The following is a 22,935-nucleotide window of genomic DNA, read 5'->3' as shown; positions in this document are numbered from 1 at the left end:
AGCCGAAGTGATGTGCGCCACTTCCAGACGCGATTCGTTAAAAAGCCTCCTGAGCACTAGCCTAGTTTGCTTTCCTCACGAGCCAGCTAAAGAGAAGGGACCCCAAGGCCTTGTAACCACCTCTTTTTCCACTACAGCATCACTTCTGCTTGCAGCGAGCTGCAGCAGTTCTGTATGCACCAGATGCCAAAGCATGAAGCTAGACGACCTTTGTTCTCCACACAGACCACCTCTTCCCCCATCCACCCCAGATTCAGCTCTTCGTGAAACAACTGCTCATTTCCCTCTGCCCCTCCGCAGCAGACACACAGAAGAATTCCACTTGTTCAGACTCAATTTATATCAAGGGATCAGTCAGAATCAAATCATCAATTAAGTACTCTGAAACTCTACTTAAATGTACAATCTTTTCTGCCTCATGAAAAATAGCTACTGCTTACAGAGTTAAATTAAAAGGGCAGTCTAAGTTTTCTGAACTTAGGTGAACTTACTTTGCTCATTATATATTTATGTTTGGATGCTTAAATCATTCAAGCGCCAACTGGTCAATAAACCAGGAATATATTTCAAAAGCATTTTGGTGACATGGGCCAGTTATATAACTCTGCCTTGTAAAACTGTCAGAAAATTTAATTGCTTCTCTGACTTCTTTTAGAAGTTATATGAGTAAATTAAATGTAAACACAACAAACACGGAGGCAGCTTTCTCCTGCAGGTGACCTAAATGGTTTCAATGTATATTTTAATGAATGGTTCCCTTATGAGAAAACTTTATGATTTTTAACAGCCATGAGTAAGCAAATCAAATGTTATTCTTCCAAGAAAGCCTAGTGTGAGTCAACTTATAACCTACTGAGCAGGTAATATGTTTTAATGAAGTGAGTGCCAGTCAGCCATGGACACTGGTATCTGTTTAAGAACACAGGCTTTCAAGTCAGGCTGTCCTAGATTTCACTCCTAGCTTTGCCCCTCACTGGCGGAAGGATCTTAAGCAATTTCCTTATACAAGCCTGTTTCCTAATTTACGAAAATAAGAATGATAACACTTAATGCATAAGATTGTTGGAAGTTTTGAAAGTACTCAGGATACTACCTGGCCTTCAATAAAGGAAAGTCGTTATTACTGCCGCTATTACTATTGCTCTGTGAAGTATTTCCTGACCATCACAGTTGAATTAATTGCTTCCTGACCAGAATTTCTAAAGAAAACTCCTTTCCTCTCTGAAGAAGATGACACACTGCCCAGAGGATGGTTGTTGAAACCCAGAAAGAACTGTCTGTCTATCCGGCAGACTGAGGTCAAGATGCGCTCCTTATCTTTTTATGCCATTGGCATGATTATCAGGAAACTGAATGCATACTGAAGAAGGACTAATGCATACTGAAGATGATGCCTAAAAGTCTTCTATGAGCCCCTATAAGAATCTGTAAATGGCCAACCTAACAACAAATGACTTATTTTCTGCTTTACTCTCATCTGTGTAGCAAAGAACAAATAGCTTTGTCATTTTTTCCTGATTATAAGAGTAATTTAATTCACATGTGGCAAACACTGCTCGTTGCCTCCACAACAACTGATTTCTCTTTGCCCTGATCTCCCTATTCCTTGGTGATAGAAACCTCCCCCTAAGGGATGAAAATGCTACATCTTTGCTTTCTCAGCAATACAGCAAGGGCGCCTGGGCAAATAACAATCTCTTGGGAAGTTGTCTAGAGGATTCCTGAAAAACTTTTCTTCCTCATTAACAAAACTCTCAACTTTCACTTACCTGAAATGCCTTCACTTCACCTTTATTTCTGCTTGACTATAGAATTCTAGATTAATAGACATGTTTCTACTTTTTTTCTCTCTTGAAAATGCTACCCCATGGCTTCTAGCTCATAATGCCCTTGAGAAGCCAGCCATCCCTGCTATTACTCCCCTACTGTTCCCTCTTCCTCTCCCCATCTCTCTGCTTTTAAGGTTCCTCTCTATCATAAATTTTCAGCAGGTTGGCTACTATGTGCCTAACTGTGGTTTTCTTTGGGTTTATCCTTTCTTATATTTACTGGGCTTCTTGAATTTGTAGGCTGATGTTTTCTACCAATTGCAGAAAACTTGCAACCACTTTTTTTTTCCCAAAAAGTTTCCCACATTCTCTCTCTCTCTTTCAGAACTTCATTTATACATATGTTAGACGGCTTGAGATTGTCCACAAGTTCCTGAGGCTCTGCTTGTTTTCTCCCACTGATTTTCCTTTTTCAAAAATTCCTACTGAGTTTTAAAAAACTCACTGACCTTTTTCTTCTGCCAACTCCAGTCAGCTTTTAAGTTTATCCAATAAACATTTCTGTTTCAGATACTATACTTTTTTAGCCCTTGGTTTTCCACTTGATTTTTTTCAGCTTTCGCTTTTCTGAGACTCCCCATCCATAAGACAATATTTTTGTTTAAGAAGCTTCAATGTTCTTATTTGCTAATTCCAACATCAGCATCATCTAAAGGTATGCTTCTAGTGAAAGTTTTTATTCAGGATTATAAATCACAGTTCCTTGCTTATTTCCAATAATTTGTTGCTGTATGCTGGACTTGTGAATGATTTAAGGAGCCTGAATAATGCTGTTTTCCTTTAGAATGTTAAGAGCCTGATTCCAGCAGGCAGGTAATTTACTGGCACGTCTTCTTATCTTTTTGAGGCGCAATTTTAAGCTCTACTGGGCAGGTTCAGTCCAGTTTTTTGGACCAATTACCAACCTACTGCCTTTCAACTCCAAATTCACCCTTAGTATTTGCTGAGAAAATGGATTGAAAACTAAGCATTTCTCCTTCACAATGAGCACAATGTTAAATCAGCAGAGGATCAGAGGGACACTGCAGGAGGAAAGATGTGTAGTGGTACCTGAATATGGGGCTGTTTGGTGGCACAGGGGCCCAGCAGCAAACCCAAAGTGCACACTCCTTCAGCAACCTCAAAGCCCTAACCTGAGTCCAGTGATCACCTCACTACAGTCCTCCTAATGCAAACACCAGTCACCCCAAGCCTCCCACCAGCAGCTCCCTGACTCCCTCTGCTACTCATGCATCCCGCTGTGCTCAACTGTGCCTCAGAGAGTTGCTTCCTGCACTCATTGCAACATGGGTATCTCACAGTGTGCACCAATCTGGCAGCAAGCCAGCTCCCAGTGAATGCCCTGACCCCGACTGAGCTCACCAGTCTTTAGCCTCAGCTAGCCTGTGAACCAGAAAGAGGGTTGTTTCCTGTTATCTGGCATCTGTGAACCAGTGTGGTCCAGAGAGTCCACTCAACTTCACCATCCAGTGAGAAGAAACCATACCTTCTCCAATGAGATCTGAAGCCCAGCCTTGGGGAGAGGATCCCTTTTCCAATTCTACCCTTCCTTTGGTAATCTCCCTCAGCCCTAGGGCACCCTTTAGAGTTCACTCTGCATTTTTTAGTTACTTCTCTATTAAAGTTCGGAGAAGGCAATGGCACCCCACTCCAGTGTTCCTGCCTGGAGAATCCCAGGGATGGCGGAACCTGGTGGGTTGCCGTCTATGGGGTCGCACAGAGTCAGACACGACTGAAGTGACTTAGCAGCAGCAGCTATTAAAGTTTAACAATTCTTTAAACTTCCCCTGTCCAATTCTGTGTGATTCCCCACTTCCTGACTGTAAACAAATTGATAACACACTTTCTGTACAGTGTGCCCTATTTTCCAAAAGCATGTGTTTCTGGTGTCTTAGTTGCATACCTAAGATGTTAACGAGATTTCTCCACCTTAGCTAGGCTGCAATGTCATCTTTCAACAATGAATAACCTCTAGTACCTTCAATCCACTCTCAAACTTATTGTAGCTACCCTCTACCAGGCCTCAGAGTCTTGCCCTGCACAAATGCAGTCCAAGGAACCCCGGGGAACACGCTCACATCTTCCCTTGCCCTGAAAGTGAAAGCGTTAGTCACTCAGTTATGTCCGACCCTTTGTGACCCCATGGACTGTATGTAGCCCACCAGGCTCTGTCCACGGAATTCTCCAGGCAAAAATACTGGAGTGGGTATCCATTTCCTTCCCCGGAGACCTTCCTGACCCAGAGACTGAGCCCAGGTCTCCAGCATGCAGGCAGATTCTTTGCTAAGTGAGCCCCCAGGGGGCTCACTTCTGTGCTGCAAGTCTGGTTGCTTCAGCGGCCCCGAAACCCAGCCTCTGCCTTCTCAGCTCAACAGGGATATGCATGCAATGCACTACTGCTCAGCCACAAGAAAGACGGAAACCCCGACGTTTACAACAACATCACTGTATCCAGAGAGTATCATACTAACTGAAGTAAATCAGAGAAAGACATTTAAAAGGTATCACTTATATGTGGAATCTTAAAATATTGGTACAAATGAACTCACTTACAAAACAGAAACAGACTCACAGACATAGAAAACAAAGTGATGGTTACCAAAGGGGAAAAAATTAGGACTATGGGATTGACAGACAGACATGACTATATATAAAATAAATAAGAATTTACCATATAGCAGTACAGTATATTCTGTATTGTTACTATATTCACTATCTGGTAATAAACCTATAATGGAAGAGAATCTGAAACTAACACAATATTGTAAATCAAATCAAATCAAAAGGATGGGAGAATAATAACAACTCACAATCAGCAACTGTCATTGAAAAAAATCGGTATTTGTTTCAGAATTTCCTCCCCAAGTACATTTTTGCACCTAATGTTTTTTTGACTCTACATAACTTATTTCAACAATGTAAGCGATACAAGTAAGAATTAAGTTTTGCTACCCAATAGGGCTAAAAGGGGAGTATTCACAATTCAAATTATAATCAGTTTTCAAATAATATTGATCCATACAAATCCTGTTATGGTTCTCCCTGCCATCCATCACAGATTAAGATATTGTGCAACTACCAAACCAAAAATCAGTGACATATAGGAACCTAAATTACTTATCTCCACACACAGAATATTTACAGTGTAAACACTTTAGAATTAGAACAGTTCTTGCATCATCACAATATGATGTTTAATCCATGCCCCTTTTTATAAACATAAAAGTCTCATTTGCTCCCTGACTCCATTAGAAAATAGTTATCTATCATCCACCAAAATTAGATTAATTATATTCTTTGCAGCCAAAGATGGAGAAGCTCTATACAGTCAGCAAAAATAAGACTGGGACCTGACTGTGGCTCAGATCATGAACTCCTTAATGCCAAATTCAGACTGAAATTGAAGAAAGTAGGGAAAACCACTCGATCATTCAGGTATGACCTAAATCAAATCCCTTATGATTATACAGTGGAAGAGAGAAATAGATTCAAGGGATTAGATCTGATAGAATGCCTAAAGAACTATGGACGGAGATTCATGACACTATACAGGAGACAGGGATCAAGACCATCCCCAAGAAAAAGAAATGCAAAAAAAGCAAAATGGCTGTCTGGGGAGGCCTTACAAATAGCTGTGAAAAGAAGAGAGGTGAAAAACAAAAGAGAAAAGGAAAGATATACTCATCTGAAAGCAGAGTTCCAAAGAATAACAAGGAGAGATAAGAAAGCCTTCCTCAGTGATCAGTGCAAAGAAATAGAGGAGAAAATAAAATGGGAAAGACTAGAGATCTCTTCAAAAAAAATCAGAGATATCAAGGGAACATTTCATGCAAAGATGGGCTCAATAAAGGACAGAAATGGTATGGACCTAACAGAAGCAGAAGATATTAAGAAGAGGTGGCACAAATACAAAGAAGAACTGTACAAAAAGAGCTTCACAACCCAGATAATCATGATGGTGTGATTACTCACCTAGAGCCAGACATCTTGGAATGTGAAGTCAAGTGGGCCTTAGGAAGCATCACTACGAACAGAGCTAGTGGAGGTGATGGAATTCCAATAGAGCTATTTCAAATCCTCAAAGATGACGCTGTGAAAGTGCTGTACTCAATATGCCAGCAAATTTGGAAAACTCAGCAGTGGCCACAGGACTGGAAAAGGTCAGTTTTCATTCCAGTCCCAAAGAAAGGCAATGCCAAAGAATGCTCAAACTACTATAAATGCACTCATCTCACACGCTAGTAAAGTAATGTTCAAATTCTCCAAGCCAGGCTTCAACAGTATGTGAACCATGAACCTCCAGATGTTCAAGCTGGTTTTAGAAAAGGCAGAGGAACCAGAAATCGAATTGCCAACATCCGTTGGATCACCATAAAAGCAAGAGAGTTCCAGAAAAACATCTATTTCTACTTTATTGACTATGCCAAAGCCTTTGACTGTGTGGATTACAACAACCCGTGGAAAATTCTTCAAGAGACAGGAATACCAGGCCACCTGACCTGTCTCTTGAGAAATCTGTATGCAGGTCAGGAAGCAACAGTTAGAACTGGACATGGAACAACAGACTGGTCCCAAATAGGGAAACAAGTACGTCAAGGCTGTAAATTGTCCCCCTACTTATTTAAGTTATATGCAGAATACATCATGAGAAACCCTGAGCTCCTGGAAGAAGCCCAAGCTGGAATCAAGATTGTCGGGGAAAATATCAATAACCTCAGATATGTAGGTGACACCACCCTTATGGCAGAAAACGAAGAACTAAAGAGCCTCTTGATGAAAGTGAAAGAGGAGAGTGAAAAAGTTGACTTAAAGCTCATCATTCAGAAAACTAAGATCATGGCATCTGGTCCCATCACTTCATGGAAATTAGATGGGGAAACAGTGGAAACAGTGACAGACTTTATTTTAGGGGGCTTCAAAATCACTGCAGATGGTGACTGCAGCCGTGAAATTAAAAGACACTTGCTCCTTGGAAGAAAAGTTATGACCAACCAAGTCAGCACATTAAAAAGCAGAGACAGTACTTTGCCAACAAAGGTCCGTCTAGTCAAGGCTATGGTTTTTCCAGTGGTCATGTACGGATGTGAGAGTTGGAATATAAAGAAAGCTGAGCGCTGAAGAATTGATGTTTTCAAACTGCGGTGTTGGAGAAGACTCTTGAGAGTCCTTTGGACTGCAAGGAGATCCAACCAGTCCATCCTAAACTGGAGGGACTGATGATGAAGCTGAAACTACAATACTTTGGCCACCTGATGTGAAGAACCAACTCATTGGAAAAGACCTTGATGCTGGGAAAGATTGAAGGAGGGAGGAGAAGGGGACAACAGAGGATGAGATGGCTGGATGGCATCACCAACTCAATGGACATGAGTTTGAGTAAACTCTGGGAGTTGGTGATGGACAGGGAGCCCTGGCGTGCTGTGGTCCATGGGGCTGCAAAGAATTGGACCCGACTGAGTGACTGAACTGTACTATACTGTATCCTCTGCTCTTAAACCTACCAAAGATTTTGGTAAATTTAATTTTCAGTGGTTTATGAGAGAAAAAAAATTTTATTTTTCAAATTTAAAATTACATTACATCATAAAATTATAAATCTGGACTACACCACATAACATATAACACCAGCAGTACTATACCATCTTCTTCCTACCCCACAGTGGAGAAATTCCACTGTCTTAGAAACCTGGCAGATTAAGCATATAATATTTTCAAGTTTGTTTAATTAAGAATACTGAAGATAACAAACAGAACATTTATATAAGTCCCTACTTAAATCACCTATTTCTTTATATATTTCACGTCAAGATTTTCTTTAACTGTGATGAAGTCTATTAAAATAACTACATCATAAAGCCAAATTCATATATTCAACTGATTTGTGAAAGAACTTCAGACACAGAAGCTGTTTTTGTAATGCAAATTTTCTTTTTCCAAATTGTCAAAAATGTACTCGTCTTAATGCTACAAAAATTCTTTAAAGTCAAACCAATTAACTATTTTTGTGGGGTAAAAACATCTGTATTTTTATTCATCTCTTGAATTTCATGTTCAAATACCTCCACATCTTGGTTATACAGTATGACAACACTTTAGTATTAACCTATTTTCTTAAAATTCCCACATGTTAATGGTCTGCCTCCTGATCTCTCAATGGCAAGAATGATTTTAATCTCTTCAAGCTGACTGGGTAAATCTAGAGAGGCAAATGAAAGATAAGGTTTATCCTTGCCATCATGTAGATCCTAGGTACTTATCATCTCCAATCTCTGCACAACTAAGCATTCTAAGCACTTCTACCAATTCCCAGAGCTCTGCACAGACATGGAACAACAGTCAGTCATCATGAGAGTCGTATTTCTGATTTGCAAGGTGAAAATTATGAGATCTACTTACACATTTCATTTTCCAGCTTGTAGAAGAGAATTAGACACACCTTATAATTACTCCCATGACACAATTTTAAGAGTTGAAAAGGAGTGTTTAGATTATGGAATCCAAGCCCTTCATTCTGAACATCAAGAATCGAGGCCTGATACACAAAATACAGACTTTCCCAAAGATTTCCTTTATCTTCAAGGATAAACCTCAGCTGTCTTAGGGTTCAAAATAACATAACTCAAATGTAAGAGAAGGATTTGTTCAGAACCATCAGCAACCAAACTGTTTTATTCTTGTAAATTACTTTGCCCTGGTTGAGCCCAGGCCACTGGCAGGTGTGAAGAGGGTCATGGGGGGAGAGAGCAAATTCACAGTCCTCCTCCCTCTTCGGCCTCCCAAGCCCAGGGACCCCAAAATTTGTTTTTCGTAAATGCCAAAAGTCTTTGACTCTTTTCTGTTTCTCCACCCCTTCGCTGATTATTATTTTAAGGAACCACAGGAAGGCAACCATGATGGTACGTCACTGGAAAACATTTCATGAGATCCTTCACAAGGACGAGTGAAGAAAAACACAGGCGCTAGTTATTAAGCTCTTCCTAACATGAAAACAAAATGTCTTAAGAATATTTCATTTAATGTTTAGAGTAAATCAATAAGATAGCCAATATTTCTGTTTTACAAATAAGAACACTTTCAATAACACATTCAAAGTTGCAAAATGAATAACTAAGAGAGGAAGTATTTGAAACTGGGTCTCTCCAATGCCAAAGTCCGTGCATACCTATTCACATGGAGCTATCTAAACTGTGTCATGCCCTACAAGATAGGACCCAGAGCAGGAGAGAAAATCCAAGCTACATTTAGGGAAGAAACAGCATAGATTACAACTGCAGGGAAAAGTGAAAGGCCAAACTAAAAGACAATATTTAATCTTGATGCTGCCTGAGTAAGAAACAGACAAAAACAGATTCTGAGCTGGAAATCTATGGAAAAGTCAGGAGAAAAACAGGGTATATTCCTCCTTCCCTGTGAAAAGCATCTGAAACACCTATAAAATCTAATGTCTCTGAATTAAATGAGTGGTTTCACTTTTCAAGATACATATAAGCTAGAAGTGTATAAAACAGACGATGCCGCTGCTCAGTCGCTCAGTTGTGCCTGACTCTTAGCGATCTCAGGGACTGTAGCCCGCCAGGCTGCCCTGTCCATGGGACTTCCCAGGCAAGAATACTGGAGTGGGTTGCCATTTCCTTCTCCAGGGATGGAACCCATGACTCCTGTATAGACAGGTGGATTCTTTACCACTGTGCCACCAGGGAAGCCCAAAGTTATTTTTAAAATAAATTAGCAGACTCTACATGTTTGATACCAAGGGAACATTTCATGCAAAGATGGGCTCAATAAAGGTCAGAAATGGTATGGACCTAACAGAAGCAGAAGATATTACGAAGAGATGGCAAGAATACACAGAAGAAGTGTACAAAAAGATCTTCACAACCCGGATAATCACGATGGTGTGATCACTCACCTAGAGCCAGACATCCTGGAATGTGAAGTCAAGTGAGCCTTAGAAAACATCACTATGAACATTGGGGTACATGTGTCTCTTTCAATTCTGGTTTCTCGGTGTGTATGCCCAGAAGTGGGATTGCTGGGTCATAAGGTAGTTCTATTTGCAATTTTTAAGGAATCTCCACACTGTTCTCCATAGTGGCTGTACTAGTTTGCATTCCCACCAACAGTGTAGGAGGTTCCTTTTCTCCACACCCTCCAGCATTTATTGCTTGCAGATTTTTGGATCGCAGCCATTCTGACTGGTGTGAAGTGGTACCTCATTGTGGTTTTGATTTGCATTTCTCTAATAATGAGTGATGTTGAGCATCTTTTCATGTGTTTGTTAGCCATCTGTATGTCTTCTTTGGAGAAATGTCTATTTAGTTCTTTGGCCCATTTTTGATTGGGTCGTTTATTTTCTGGAATTGAGCTGCAGGAGTTGCTTGTATATTTTTGAGATTAGTTGTTTGTCAGTTGCTTCATTTGCTATTATTTTCTCCCATTCAGAAGGCTGTCTTTTCACCTTGCTTATATTTTCCTTTGTTGTGCAGAAGCTTTTAATTTTAATTAGATCCCATTTGTTTATTTTTGCTTTTATTTCCAGAATTCTGGGAGGTGGGTCATAGAGGATCCTGCTGTGATTTATGTCTGAGAGTGTTTTGCCTATGTTCTCCTCTAGGAGTTTTATAGTTTCTGATCTTACATTTAGATCTTTAATCCATTTTGAGTTTATTTTTGTGTGCGGTGTTAGAAAGTGATCTAGTTTCATTCTTTTACAAGTGGTTGACCAGTTTTCCCAGCACCACTTGTTAAAGAGATTGTCTTTACTCCATTGTATATTCTTGCCTCCTTTGTCAAAGATAAGGTGTCCACAGCACTGTTTATAATAGCCAGGACATGGAAACAACCTAGATGTCCATCAGCAGATGAATGGATAAGAAAGCTGTGGTACATATACACAATGGAGTATTACTCAGCCGTTAAAAAGAATTCATTTGAATCAGTTCTGTTGAGATGGATGAAACTTGAGCCGATTATACAGAGTGAAGTAAGCCAGAAAAACACCAATACAGTATACTAACACATATATATGGAATTTAGGAAGATGGCAATGACGACCCTGTATGCAAGACAGGGAAAGAGACACAGGGGTGTATAACGGACTTTTGGACTCAGAGGGAGAGGGAGAGGGTGGGATGATTTGGGAGAATGACATTCTAACATGTATACTATCATGTGAATTGAATCGCCAGTCTATGTCTGACGCAGGATGCAGCATGCTTGGGGCTGGTGCATGGGGATGACCCAGAAAGATGTTATGGGGAGGGAGGTGGGAGGGGGGTTCATGTTTGGGAATGCATGTAAGAATTAAAGATTTTAAAATTTAAAAATAAAAAAAAATATATTTAAAAAAAAAAAAAAAAGAAAACATCACTATGAACAAAGCTAGTGGAGGTGATGAAATTCCAGTTGAGCTATTTCAAATCCTCAAAGATGATGCTGTGAAAGTGCTGCAGTCAATATGCCAGCAAATTTGGAAAACTCAGCAGTGGCCACAGGACTGGAAAAGGCCAGTTTTCATTCCAATCCCAAAGAAGGGCAATGCCAAAGAATGCTCAAACTACCGCACAATTGCACTCATCTCACACACTAGCAAAGTAATGCTCAAAATTCTCCAAGCCAGGCTTCAGCAATACGTGAACCGTGAACTTCCAGATGTTCAAGCTGGTTTTAGAAAAGGCAGAGGAACCAGAGATCAAATTGCCAACATCTACTGGATCATGGAAAAAGCAAGAGAGTTCCAGAAAACATCTCTTTCTGCTTTATTGACTATGCCAAAGCCTTTGACTGTGTGGATCACAAGAAACTGTGGAAGATTCTGAGAGAGATGGGAATGCCAGACCACCTGACCTGCCTCTTGAGAAATCTGTATGCAGGTCAGGAAGCAACAGTTAGAACTGGACATGGAACAACAGACTGGTTCCAAATACGAAAAGGACTACGTCAAGGCTGTATATCGTACCCTGCTTATTTAACTTATATGCAGAGTACATCATGAGAAACACTGAGCTGGAAGAAGCACAAGAAGAGGAACTCAAAAGCCTCTTGATGAAAGTAAAAGAGGAGAATGAAAAAGTTGGCTTAAAGCTCAACACTCAGAAAACGAAGATCATGGCATCCGGTCCCATCACTTCATGGGAAATAGATGGGGAAACAGTGGAAACAGTGTCAGACTTTATTTTGGGGGGCTCCAAAATCACTGCAGATGGTGATTGCAGCCATGAAATTAAAAGACGCTTACTCCTTGGAAGAAGAGTTATGAGCAACCTAGATAGCATATTCAAAAGCAGAGACATTATTTTGCCAACTAAGGTCTGTCTAGTCAAGGCTATGGTTTTTCCAGTAGTCATGTATGGATGTGAAAGGTGGACTGTGAAGAAGGCTGAGTGCTGAAGAATTGATACTTTTGAACTGTGGTGTTGGAGAAGACTCTTGAGAGTCCCTTGGACTGCAAGGAGATCCAACCAGTCCATTCTGAAGGAGATCAACCCTGGGATTTCTTTGCAAGGAATGATGCTAAAGCTGAAACTCCAGTACTTTGGCCACCTCATGCAAAGAGTTGACTCATTGGAAAAGACTCTGATGCTGGGAGGGATTGGGGGCAGAAGAAGGAGACGACCGAGGATGAGACGGCTGGATGGCATCACAGACTCGATAGACGTAAGTCTGAGTGAACTCCAGGAGTTGGTGATGGACAGTGAGGCCCGGCGTGCTGTGATTCATGGGGTTGCAAAGAGTTGGACACAACTGAGCGACTGAACTGAACTGAAATGTTCAAGATTCACAATTGTCTATCCAAAAATCTGAAGTTCATTTTTTCCCAGCTTTAATAAGATGTAACTGACATACAACATTATGTAAATTTTAAGTTTTCAGCATGATGATGTGATATGCATACATACTACCAAATGGATGTGTTCAGTAATCTTATGGTAACCATCTGAAATCCAAAACCGATTTTAAAACTAACATTAGCAAAGCCTGATCAAAACTGACAAAGCTTATCTGTGGCCTTTGCTGATCCCAATTAATGTGAAAAAGCATTGACTTTGTTAAGAAATACTACTATGTTTTATGTCCCAGGCCCATAAGCAGGATTAAGTAATACATGACCCCAAGTTCTTCAGATAAGAGATTGTGAATTTGTGTTGCACAATTCCAGAAACATTAATAAAATAAATGACCAGAAGACAAAATGATCAAAGAGCTCAAAGAGAGTCAAAGGTTATAATTAAAACTTGGGGTTTATGGCTCCTATAATTAGGCTCAGATCGTAAGAGCTGTCCCTTTAGTTGTTAAAGGCTTGGAAGTGTTTATGGGGAGGAATAGGGTTTAAACCCTAATAGATATCCTATTTACTGCTCCAGACAGGGGTGTAAAGCATGGACTAATTAAACAAACATACTGCATCACGTGGCAGTCTGTTCCTACTGTCCCTGATTTAAGGGCATTTGCTCAATTAAATACAATCAGTCGCTACTAACGAGTCATTTACTAACTGCACCGGTAACTTTCATGGCAGTTTATGAAACATTTTCTCCAGAATTCAACTGGTAATTTTCATTCAAATGCCTTAAAGACCAAGAGAAAACTTACTACACATATCTACATTCCAAGATATATCTTACTTTCAGCACATTCATGTAACACATCTTAAAAAGCATTATTTGTCCTTTATATAAATGGATTACAGCATTTAGTGAGATGGGACAATTTTTTAACATTAGAGAAGTAGCTCTCCCACCACATGCTGCCCTGCCCCCACCTACCCAACTCCTAAAATGGAATTTAGGAATCAAGCCATCAAATCTTTTACAGACTGGAAAATCAGGGACACATCCTGTTGATAACCAAATAGGCTAACAGCTGCTCATCATTCTGAGAAGCATTTGTGCTGGAGAAACAAATCTGGTACCAATGCCTTCTAAATGACCTACAGAAAATGATTAAAGGAAGAGTCATTGTTTTTATTTTATTATTATTAGTTGGCAAATAAGCATTACTGGCAGACTCTGTCCTGATGTCACTGGAAAAGCTACAAAAATGAGTGCTGTGTGTGTTTTTAACTATAAAAAAATTCTTCATTTGAGGCTGTGAATAAGCCAAATAAGTCAAGCACACAAGTGAGGCACTTGAGAAAAAGAAATGGATAGTTTCCAAAAGCCACTCAATATAACAGTTTAAATCCTGCCAGGTCATAAACATTAAAATATTTAATAGTTTAAAATCTGAAGGTGTTTGTCAGAATTTCTTAAGTTTGTTCTGTAAAAGTTCAGAAGTTAAAAATTGCCTTTGCTTGGGTACCAGATGCGGTGCTTTCGGACAAGAGCCACAGCTCTTAGCATGTAACTGACACTCCAGAGATTTACAGGCAGAAACTGCTCTAATATGCCTTTATTCCCTTCTAGGAAACCTGGGAGCTCTTTGTAGGCACAGGGCATCTTTAACCTCTTTGCCCTCCTGCCGACTGCTATGGCCCCCGACAGGCTTCCCGGCAGCAAGGAGCCTGATGAAAGGAAGACACAGGCTTTGGAGTCAGGAAAGCTCGAATTTCAGGTCCAGTTGTGCATCTTGCTCATTGTAAGATATGACCAAGATTCCCTCCTTGACCTAACTTTGATCAGGTTCCTCCAAGCTCTCTATGCCCCAACCTTCAGAATCCACCTTGTAGGGCTTATACTACCAACTGTGGTAAACATCTTGCTAAGTCAGTCTACAGCCCCTCCATTCTCGATATATGATCAAATTCTTCATCCATACCACCTCCAAGTGATATGTGAACAGGCTGTCCTGCCTTCAGCAAGGATCCTGCTAGGTCCATTTAACCAGAATCATCCCATGCCCGTTGTTTCTGATATTTCCTCCTAGTAATTTTTCAGCCACTGACCACCATTCTGCTCCTTGGCTATAAATCCCCACTTGACCGTGACATATTCAGCTGAGCCCAGGCCTCCATTTAGGTCTCTTTTCTCCATGTTGCAACAGTTCCTGAATAAAAATCTGTTCTTTCTGCTTTAATTACTGTCCAGCTTCAGTTTTCCTGTACAGACCATAGTTACATTACTCCGTCTCTCTGAGCTTCAGTAACCTCAGCTGTAAAATGGAAATAACAGCTATCTCACTGAGCTGTTGTGGGGATGAGGTTATATAACATGCACAAAGAATCTGCTCGGTATATGATAGCCACATATACAGGCATTCAAGAAATGGTTATTTTCATTTGTCTTCATATTCTTTATTTGAGCTTTATATGATACTGTCAAACACCAAAGGATATTCCAAACCAGAGGATCTGTGCTCTGATGTGGAGTCTGTTAGGAAGCTGGTCATCCAGGCTCTCTGCCATAATCAAAACTCTACAACTTCACACAGATGGATGAGCAACCTTGAGATGTACATAGCTCCCCTGAGACAGGGACAGAATCCCAGGGATGTTAAGAACTTGCAGCAACATAGTTTGTTACTGTTTTTTAAGGCAGTTGATATTAATTACCATGTATTGTCACAAGCTAGGCAATGTGTTACTGATTTATATTTATTCTATTTACTTCTCACAACAACAGTTAAAAAAAATATGCAGATGTGACTACTACCATGAGGTGGGACGAGATGGCTGGATGGCATTACAGACTCAATGGACATGAGTTTGATCAAACTCCAGGAGATAGTGAAGGACAGGGAAGCCTGGACTGCTGCAATGCATGGAATTCAAAGAGTTGGACATGACTTAGCGACCGAACAACAACGAGGCAGGTATCAGAAGAATACAGAGTAAGGGATCTTGGCAGCCCAGTGGTTAGGAGGGACTCCACACTTCCAATGCAAGGGGCACAGGTTTGATCGACGGTTGGGAACTAAGATCCAGCATGTTATGCAGTGTATCCAAAAAAAAAAAAAAAATGTTAAGAATACAGATTAAAGAAGGGCTTCGCAAGTAGCACTAGTGGTAAAGAGCCCACGTCAATGCAGGAGATGAGAGAGGTGGGTTTGAGCCCTGAGTCAGGAAGATCCCCTGGAGGAGGGCATGGTAACCCACTCCAGTATTCTTGCCTGGAGAATCCCATGGACAGAGGAGCGTGGTAGGTTACAGTCCATGGGTCAAAGAGTCGGACACAAGTGAAGCGACTGAGCATGCACGCAGAGATTAAACAGAGATAATCACAACACACAACTCTGGTTTGTGACAAACGAAAAATAAGTTTGAAAGGCCCTGTACTAAAGAGTCTACCTCTAATAAATGTCAGCCAAGACCATCCTAATTCACTGTTTTCGAACTCCTACAGGATATTTTAAGAACTTATTTCCAGTCTGTTTTCCAAAAATCTGTGGCCACATATTTTAATTTTATATGATAAGATAAGAGAAAAACATTCTGTGGCAGTTAGAGCCCATGGCTCTGGAACCAGACTATCTCGACACTACTGCGATCTTTAACAGGTATGGTAACCCCTCTACTTCAGTTTCCTCATCTCTGAACTGAGAATAATAATCATCTACCTGCTCTCTCAGTGTCGTTCTAAGGATGAAGTTAGCTGATGCACGTAAAGCACGTGGAACTTGTGTCTGCCGGAAGCACTCAATAAAAACAGGCTACTCATATTCTCAATCATGGTATATACATACAACTCATTTACTTCTCCATTTCCTCTTCAGTGAAACTGGTTTGATGAAAACATTTTAGAGGTTGGTTAACACAGACTGATTCCAAATAGGAAAGGAGTACGTCAAGGCTGTATATTGTCACCCTGCTTATTTAACTTCTATGCAGAGTACATCATGAGAAATGCTGGGCTGGAAGAAGCACAAGTTGGAATCAAGAATGCCGGGAGAAAGATCAATAACCTCAGATATGCAGATGACACCACCCTTATGGCAGAAAGTGAAGAGGAACCAAAGCCTCTTGATGAAAGTGAAAGAAGAGAGTGAAAAAGTTGGCATAAAGCTCAACATTCAGAAAACTAAGATTATGGCATCTGGTCCCATCACTTCATGGGAAAAAGATAGGGAAACAGTGGAAACAGTGTCAGAGTTTATTTTTTGGGCTCCAGAATCACTGCAGATGGTGACTGTAGCCATGAAATTAAAAGACGCTTACTCCTTGGAAGGAAAGTTATGACCAACCTAGACAGCCTATTAAAAAGCAGAGACATTATTTTGCCAACAAAGGTCTGTCTAGTCAAGGCTATGGTTCTTCCAGTGGTCATGTATGGATGTGAGAGTTGGACTGTGAAGAAAGCTGAGTGCCAAAGAATTGATGCTTTTGAACTGTGGTGTTGAAGACTCTTAAGAGTCCCTTGGACTGCAAGGAGATCCAACCAGTCCATCCTAAAGGAGATCAGCCCTGGGTGTTCATTGGAAGGACTGATGCTAAAGCTGAAACTCCAATACTTTGGCCACCTCATGCGAAGGCTCGACTCACTGGAGAAAACTATGATGCTAGGAGGGATTGGGGGCAGGAGGAGAAGAGGACGACAGAGGATGAGATGGCTGGATGGCATCACCAACTCGATGGACATGAGTTTGAGTGAACTCTGGGAGTTGGTGATGGACAGGGAGGCCCGGCATGCTGCAATTCATGGGGTTGCAAAGAGTCATACACAACTGAGCAACTGAACGGAAGAAACAGAAACGTATATACAGGACACTTGGTTACATAGAGCCAGAGGACCAAAATGGCTCAAATGTAAAAAGGAACCAAGTTTAGCTGAAGAAATACATTGCTGATGAGAATGTATCAGTAAAATGGTACAATCACATTTAAAAAATTGGTTGGCAACATCTAGAAAAGCTGAACAAAGGCTCACCCCTAGAATATCTAGAATTCTAGGTATTAAACCAACAGAAATGCCCATGAAAAGTTATGCACTGAAATCTTCACGCCAGTACTATTCTTAATAGCAAACAACTGGAAACTGAGATGCCCATCCACAGTGCTAGGTGCAGTCACACGATAGGATACTCCACGGTACAGAGAGAGACCAACCACAACTAGCTACACAGAACAGTAAGGTGAGTCTCTCCAACATATGCAAAGGGAAAGAAGCCAAATGCCCGAGTATGCACGGTGTGATTTCAGTTATAAAAGCACAAGGAAAGGCTGGACTAGGTGCCGTGATGCAATGCCCAGGTCCCCCAAGGGAAGAAGGATTGCTTCCCCACTTTGAGGAGGGCTGCCAGTACACACCCAGCAGGCTGTCAGCCCTCTTCAGAAATTGCCCCTGCAGAAAGAAGCAGCAGCAGTCAAAGGCAGGGGACCCCTCCCTGGACAGCCAACCACTGGTCAACACAGAGGTTTAAGTGACTACTTTTTTGTGCAACTGAAAGCATCTTTGAAGGGCCTTTCCAGAAGCCCACCCAGGATCAACTCTGGCTTCCACTAAGACCAAACTGCAGCTCAGCTTCTCCTCTAGCCCAACTCTGCTCCCTGCCTTTCTCTTTCTTCTGTGCTGCTCCCAAGAGCGATCCTTCTGAAGGCTCATCTCGCTCTTAGAGTCTGCTTCCCAGAATTTCCAACGAGCTCATGGGATCTAAGCTGTGAGAAGTGAGGACGGTGATGACTACTGTGGGGAGGATGGCGCGAGGGGTGTGGGGGGCCGGAGAGGAGAGGGCAGGATGCAGATCGTCAAGGGTGCTGGTAACAGTCTTTTCACCTGTCTGGGTGCTGGTCACACGACTGTTCAAACGGGAAAAATTCATTTAATTGTATACCTGGGAAATGTGCACTTTCTCCTAGGTATATTATAGTTCAATATGAAGTTAAAAGCAAATAAGACAAGTAAGAAAATAAGGAGAATGAGACAGAACCTTAAAGAATATTTAGTCCCACCTCCTTGTGCATGCCTTAAATTACCCTTTTCTGTGCACTTAAAACGTAGCTCAGAGAAGTCGAACCTAAGATTAGGTGGCAGACCAGGCCAAGAATGGTCCAAGAGCCTATGCTGTTTTAACCAGACCACGCTCTCGGGCGGAGCAACAGGAGTCCAATCTGAGGCTGCGGGAGGGCTTGCTGCAGCCAGCTCACCTCGTCAGCTTTGCCTTGCAAGAAGGAAGACTCTGAAGAAAGCCAAAATGCAGGCACCCCAAGGGTACCTTGATCTCTGAATTTTCCTCAAGAGACACACCTGGCTCTGAAATGACAGGACGTAAAAACCTTTTGAATGCAGACAAACAGCATGTTTGACCCTGTGTGGTGCTCTCTCTTCTGTTTTTATTATTTGTCTATCCCCTCGTTGCCACCTTCTCAAAAGCGGTTTTTAGTTTATTTAGGTAATAAAATGTCATACCTTCTCTTTTAGACAGGAATCAGAATCACAAATGGGACAAAATATGTCCTCAATAGGCCAAATAAATTCTTTCATTTTCCTCACTGGCTCTTAATGAAGCTATTGATAAACTCAGCCCTGACCCCTAAAATCATCTGTATCACTCCTACATTGAAAACCGCTCACCTGGTAATTCTGGAGAACTTCATTCCAAATGATTCCCTTAAAATGATGGTGATGAAGACAGCACCAAAAAAGAAGTGGAAACTACTGGAACAAAATTGTTACTTTATTTCCAAAGTAACTCAGGAGAGAGGGGAGGTGCATGTACCTGTGACTGATACATGTTGATGGATGGCAGAAACCAACACAGTATTATAAAGCAATTATCCTCCAATGGAAAATAAACTCTAAAAACAAATAACATCTTAAAAAATACGGATGCAAAAACCATAAATAAAATATTAACAAATAGTGAAAAAAAAAAGATGTAAGAACGAAAGACACGGTGATCTCTGGGAAACTAAAACGGCTTTCAGCACCCAATTCTTATGAATATTTTATACCAACAAAGAGGGAAGATTTTGAGGAATTCTACCCCATGTCTTCTAATATATTATTCAGGCTGATCCAAGAGAAGAATTAAATACCCTGTAAACTTTTAGCTTGCTGTTACTGTAATTTTCTGTCAGTATTTCTTAGATCAAGAGCATACAACCCCATAACTGAGCTCCAATAAAAGTTTTTAGGCTTGATCCCAAGGAACAGCCAAACATGTTATCACAGAGTATCTACAACTAAATTGTTTTTATCCTTCTAAAACGGTTTTCCTCCCAAATATATCTAATAAGTAAATTCATCTCCCTTCAAGGTGGGAATGGAAAAGAATGCAATAATCATGTGCATTCCATTCTTTATCTTAAACTTTCAATAGGAAGCTGGCTAGGAATTTTTTACACACTGTTTTTCAGGACATTCCTTAATTTATCCATTTATTCAAACAAATATTTTTTGAAAGCCAACTCCACCTTGAAGCAAAAACCTAAGTCTTCCTCATTATATACAGTTATAAAAAGATCTCAAAACTTTTCTTTTGACTGCTAAGTAGAACTCTAGAACTCTACTCCACCCAAAATCAAGAAGCAATTTTATTTCCTGACTCTATTAGTCCTTCAATAGAGAACAGATGAAGAATGTTTTCTTTAAAGATACCATCCTTTTCTTCCCACTCAAATACCAGAAGCAAAAATCAGGCCGATTCTGTCCCCTGGGAAGAGTGACTTAGAACTTTGTTAAAGGGATAAGATGCATGCTGTCAGATCTGCTTAATAAGGGCCAGACAAGAGCCTGTGTCATACATGCTCAAGGCTGCCCAGCCCTGTGTCTGCAAGGAACTTTCCCTCCTTCACAGCTGGGACCACAAACCATAATAAGAGCAAGAGCACCCCTCCCTGCCTTCCCAATTCCTAACAAGACTGCCTCCTGAGGGCCACCTCTAGAGCGCATCCCCAACAGAGCAGGTGAGTTCTCCAGCCTCATGTTCAGAACAGATCTATGATCGGAGGAAGTATCCAAAGATAAGTTTGTTGTGGCTACCTACTGTGTGAGTCACAGTGGTTTCAACACTGCTGCAGAGCAAATCTTAAAAGCCATCTACCTCAGTTGGTCCAGCATACATCATGGGAGACGGGAAGATGGCCACCACTGTGGTTTCAGGATTCAGGACTCCTTCCTCCAGCACTGCAGCGTGCTGTTTCATCCGCCACATCAGAGGGACGTCATCATCCTTTGTCCAGCCCCCAAGCGGGTGAAGGAGAAGGACAGGGCGCCGGTAGCCCCTCTCCAGAAGCTGCCTGTGGGTGTCCTGCATTAACAGAGCGTGGCCATTGTGTACTGGGTTGCGCAGTTGAAAGGCAAAAACAGCATCTGAAAGAGAATTTCAGAGTTAAGAACAGCACGTTTCTAATGTTACCTTCCAAAAGATAAGCAATTCTTCTTGAAGCTTGATGCTCAGGATTAAGCAAACGTATGCTCAGAATCAGAAACTGGGGGAAAAGCATGTACTGTGCTGACCACTTACTTCAAGGCAGCCTGATACAGTAACTATTACTTTACACATCTTACAAGCCTGAGGATGTGTCACATAATAGTATTGGACTTTCATCAATTATTTTCTGCATTCATGGGCAACCTGAGGATGAAAATCAGACTGTCTGGCCCGAACACACCTCAGGTCAATGGCCTGCAAAGCATATAAATTCTCAGTCTATGCCTTAATAACCCATCAGGTCAACCCTGTCATCAGATCTAAGACAGTCCTTTATTAAAGAAAGACAGAGAAATGGAGGGGTTAGAAAATTTACTTACTATCTAAATAAGTTCATTTATACTGATTACTCTAATTGACTGCAATGCTATCCAGTTGTTTTGTGATGACAGGTCTAGATTTTAGATTATAATTTGTGTGCCAAGTGACTCAGTCATGTCTGACTCTTTGTGACCCTGTGAACTGTAGCCTGCCAGGCTCCTCTGTCCAGGATTCTCCAGGCCTGAATACTGGAGTGGGTTGCTATGCCCTCCTCCAGGGGAATCTTCCCAACCCAGGGACCGAACCCAGGTCTCCCACAATGCAGCTGGATTCTTTATCATCTGAGCCATGCAACAACAATATCCTTTACAAGGACCATTGCTATTACTCAAATGTTGAAAAATGCTGAATAAATTAAAGTGGTTGACTATGTATCTTCTGCTTACAACCCTGGCTTCACTCCTACATGGGGCTCTTGCTGTCAGGAGACCTTTCTCAGAAGGCATGGCTCTTTGGGGTCATAGAGTAATTTTATAGAACAGAGTAACAACCCAGTAAGAGGAGCTCTGTGTTTGGTGCCCTCATAATATCTGGTAAGTCATCATGCAATGTCAATCTAATCTAGACTCAGAGAAGAACATCTTCCCTTTCCCTAGTAATTTTAAGCTGAATTGTAATAATATCCCCAGTCTATTCTCAGTTCTAACCCTCTTCTATCACAGGAACAAAAGGCACAGAAAGAAAACTATGGCACCTAGTTGACCAGGAGGTTTTTGGGGACACATCCTGTGACGTTACAAGATTGACAGCATCATCACTATGCTATGAAGTTCTCAAGTTACCTTGTATAAATGAACAACGCTGGTTTACACCAAAGAAATAGCTAGCAAGACATAAGGTACAAAAAAGAAATCTTGATACAAATACGTGAGTATCCAAAATTAACAGGCTTCCCTGATGGTTCAGATGGTAAAGCATCTGCCTTCAATGCTGGAGACCCAAGTTCGATCCCTGGGTCAGGAAGATCCCCTGGAGAAGGAAATGGCAACCCACTCTAGTACCCTTGCCTGGAGAATCCCATGGACAGAGAGGCCTGGTAGGCTACCGTCCATGGGATTGCAAAGAGTCGGACAAGACTGAAAGACTTTACTTACTTATCTAAAATTATCCTGCTTTAAGGAAACAGGAGGAGGGGTGATATCACAGTTTTTCTGTCCTTCTGAAAACACTTCAAATTATAGATATCAAAAGATTTCAAAACATCCCTTTTAGCCATTATACAGAACTCCCCTTGCCCAAGACCAAGAGTGAATCTTACTTCCTAATTATCTATCATACTCCAGCCTTTCCAAAAAACAACAAAGAATGTCTCCTGAACACACGCACTACCACGGTTCCATTTAACCTGCATTCTGATTCTGGACTCGATCTCATCAGTAAGTTTAGTTCTCTCCCCTCTCTTCCCTTCCCTTTACCCATTCTTTGTAAACAGCCTTGAAGAACAACAGAGACACTTACTAGCCATTAAGGAATCCTACTG

General features: G+C 41.2%; 1 protein-coding gene across 3 annotated transcripts in view; it reads right to left on the bottom strand.

Moving 5' to 3' along the window:
* Positions 1-22,935, bottom strand: part of PAPSS1 (3'-phosphoadenosine 5'-phosphosulfate synthase 1) — a 114,152-nt gene that overhangs the window by 20,438 nt on the left and 70,779 nt on the right. For 2 of the 3 annotated variants that reach the window (XM_004009639.6, XM_012179553.5), the window contains exon 10: positions 20,745-21,013. In XM_004009639.6, the coding sequence (XP_004009688.1) occupies positions 20,745-21,013 (269 nt within the window). Of the gene's footprint in view, positions 1-2,035; positions 18,953-19,273; positions 21,014-22,935 lie in introns of those variants that run through there. The other variant, XR_009601133.1, reaches the window with a different exon arrangement.

Source organism: Ovis aries, chromosome 6, assembly GCF_016772045.2.
Source record: "Ovis aries strain OAR_USU_Benz2616 breed Rambouillet chromosome 6, ARS-UI_Ramb_v3.0, whole genome shotgun sequence".
In the NCBI taxonomy this organism is placed as follows: Eukaryota; Metazoa; Chordata; class Mammalia; order Artiodactyla; family Bovidae; genus Ovis; species Ovis aries.
This window is presented reverse-complemented; position numbering and strand designations above follow the sequence as displayed.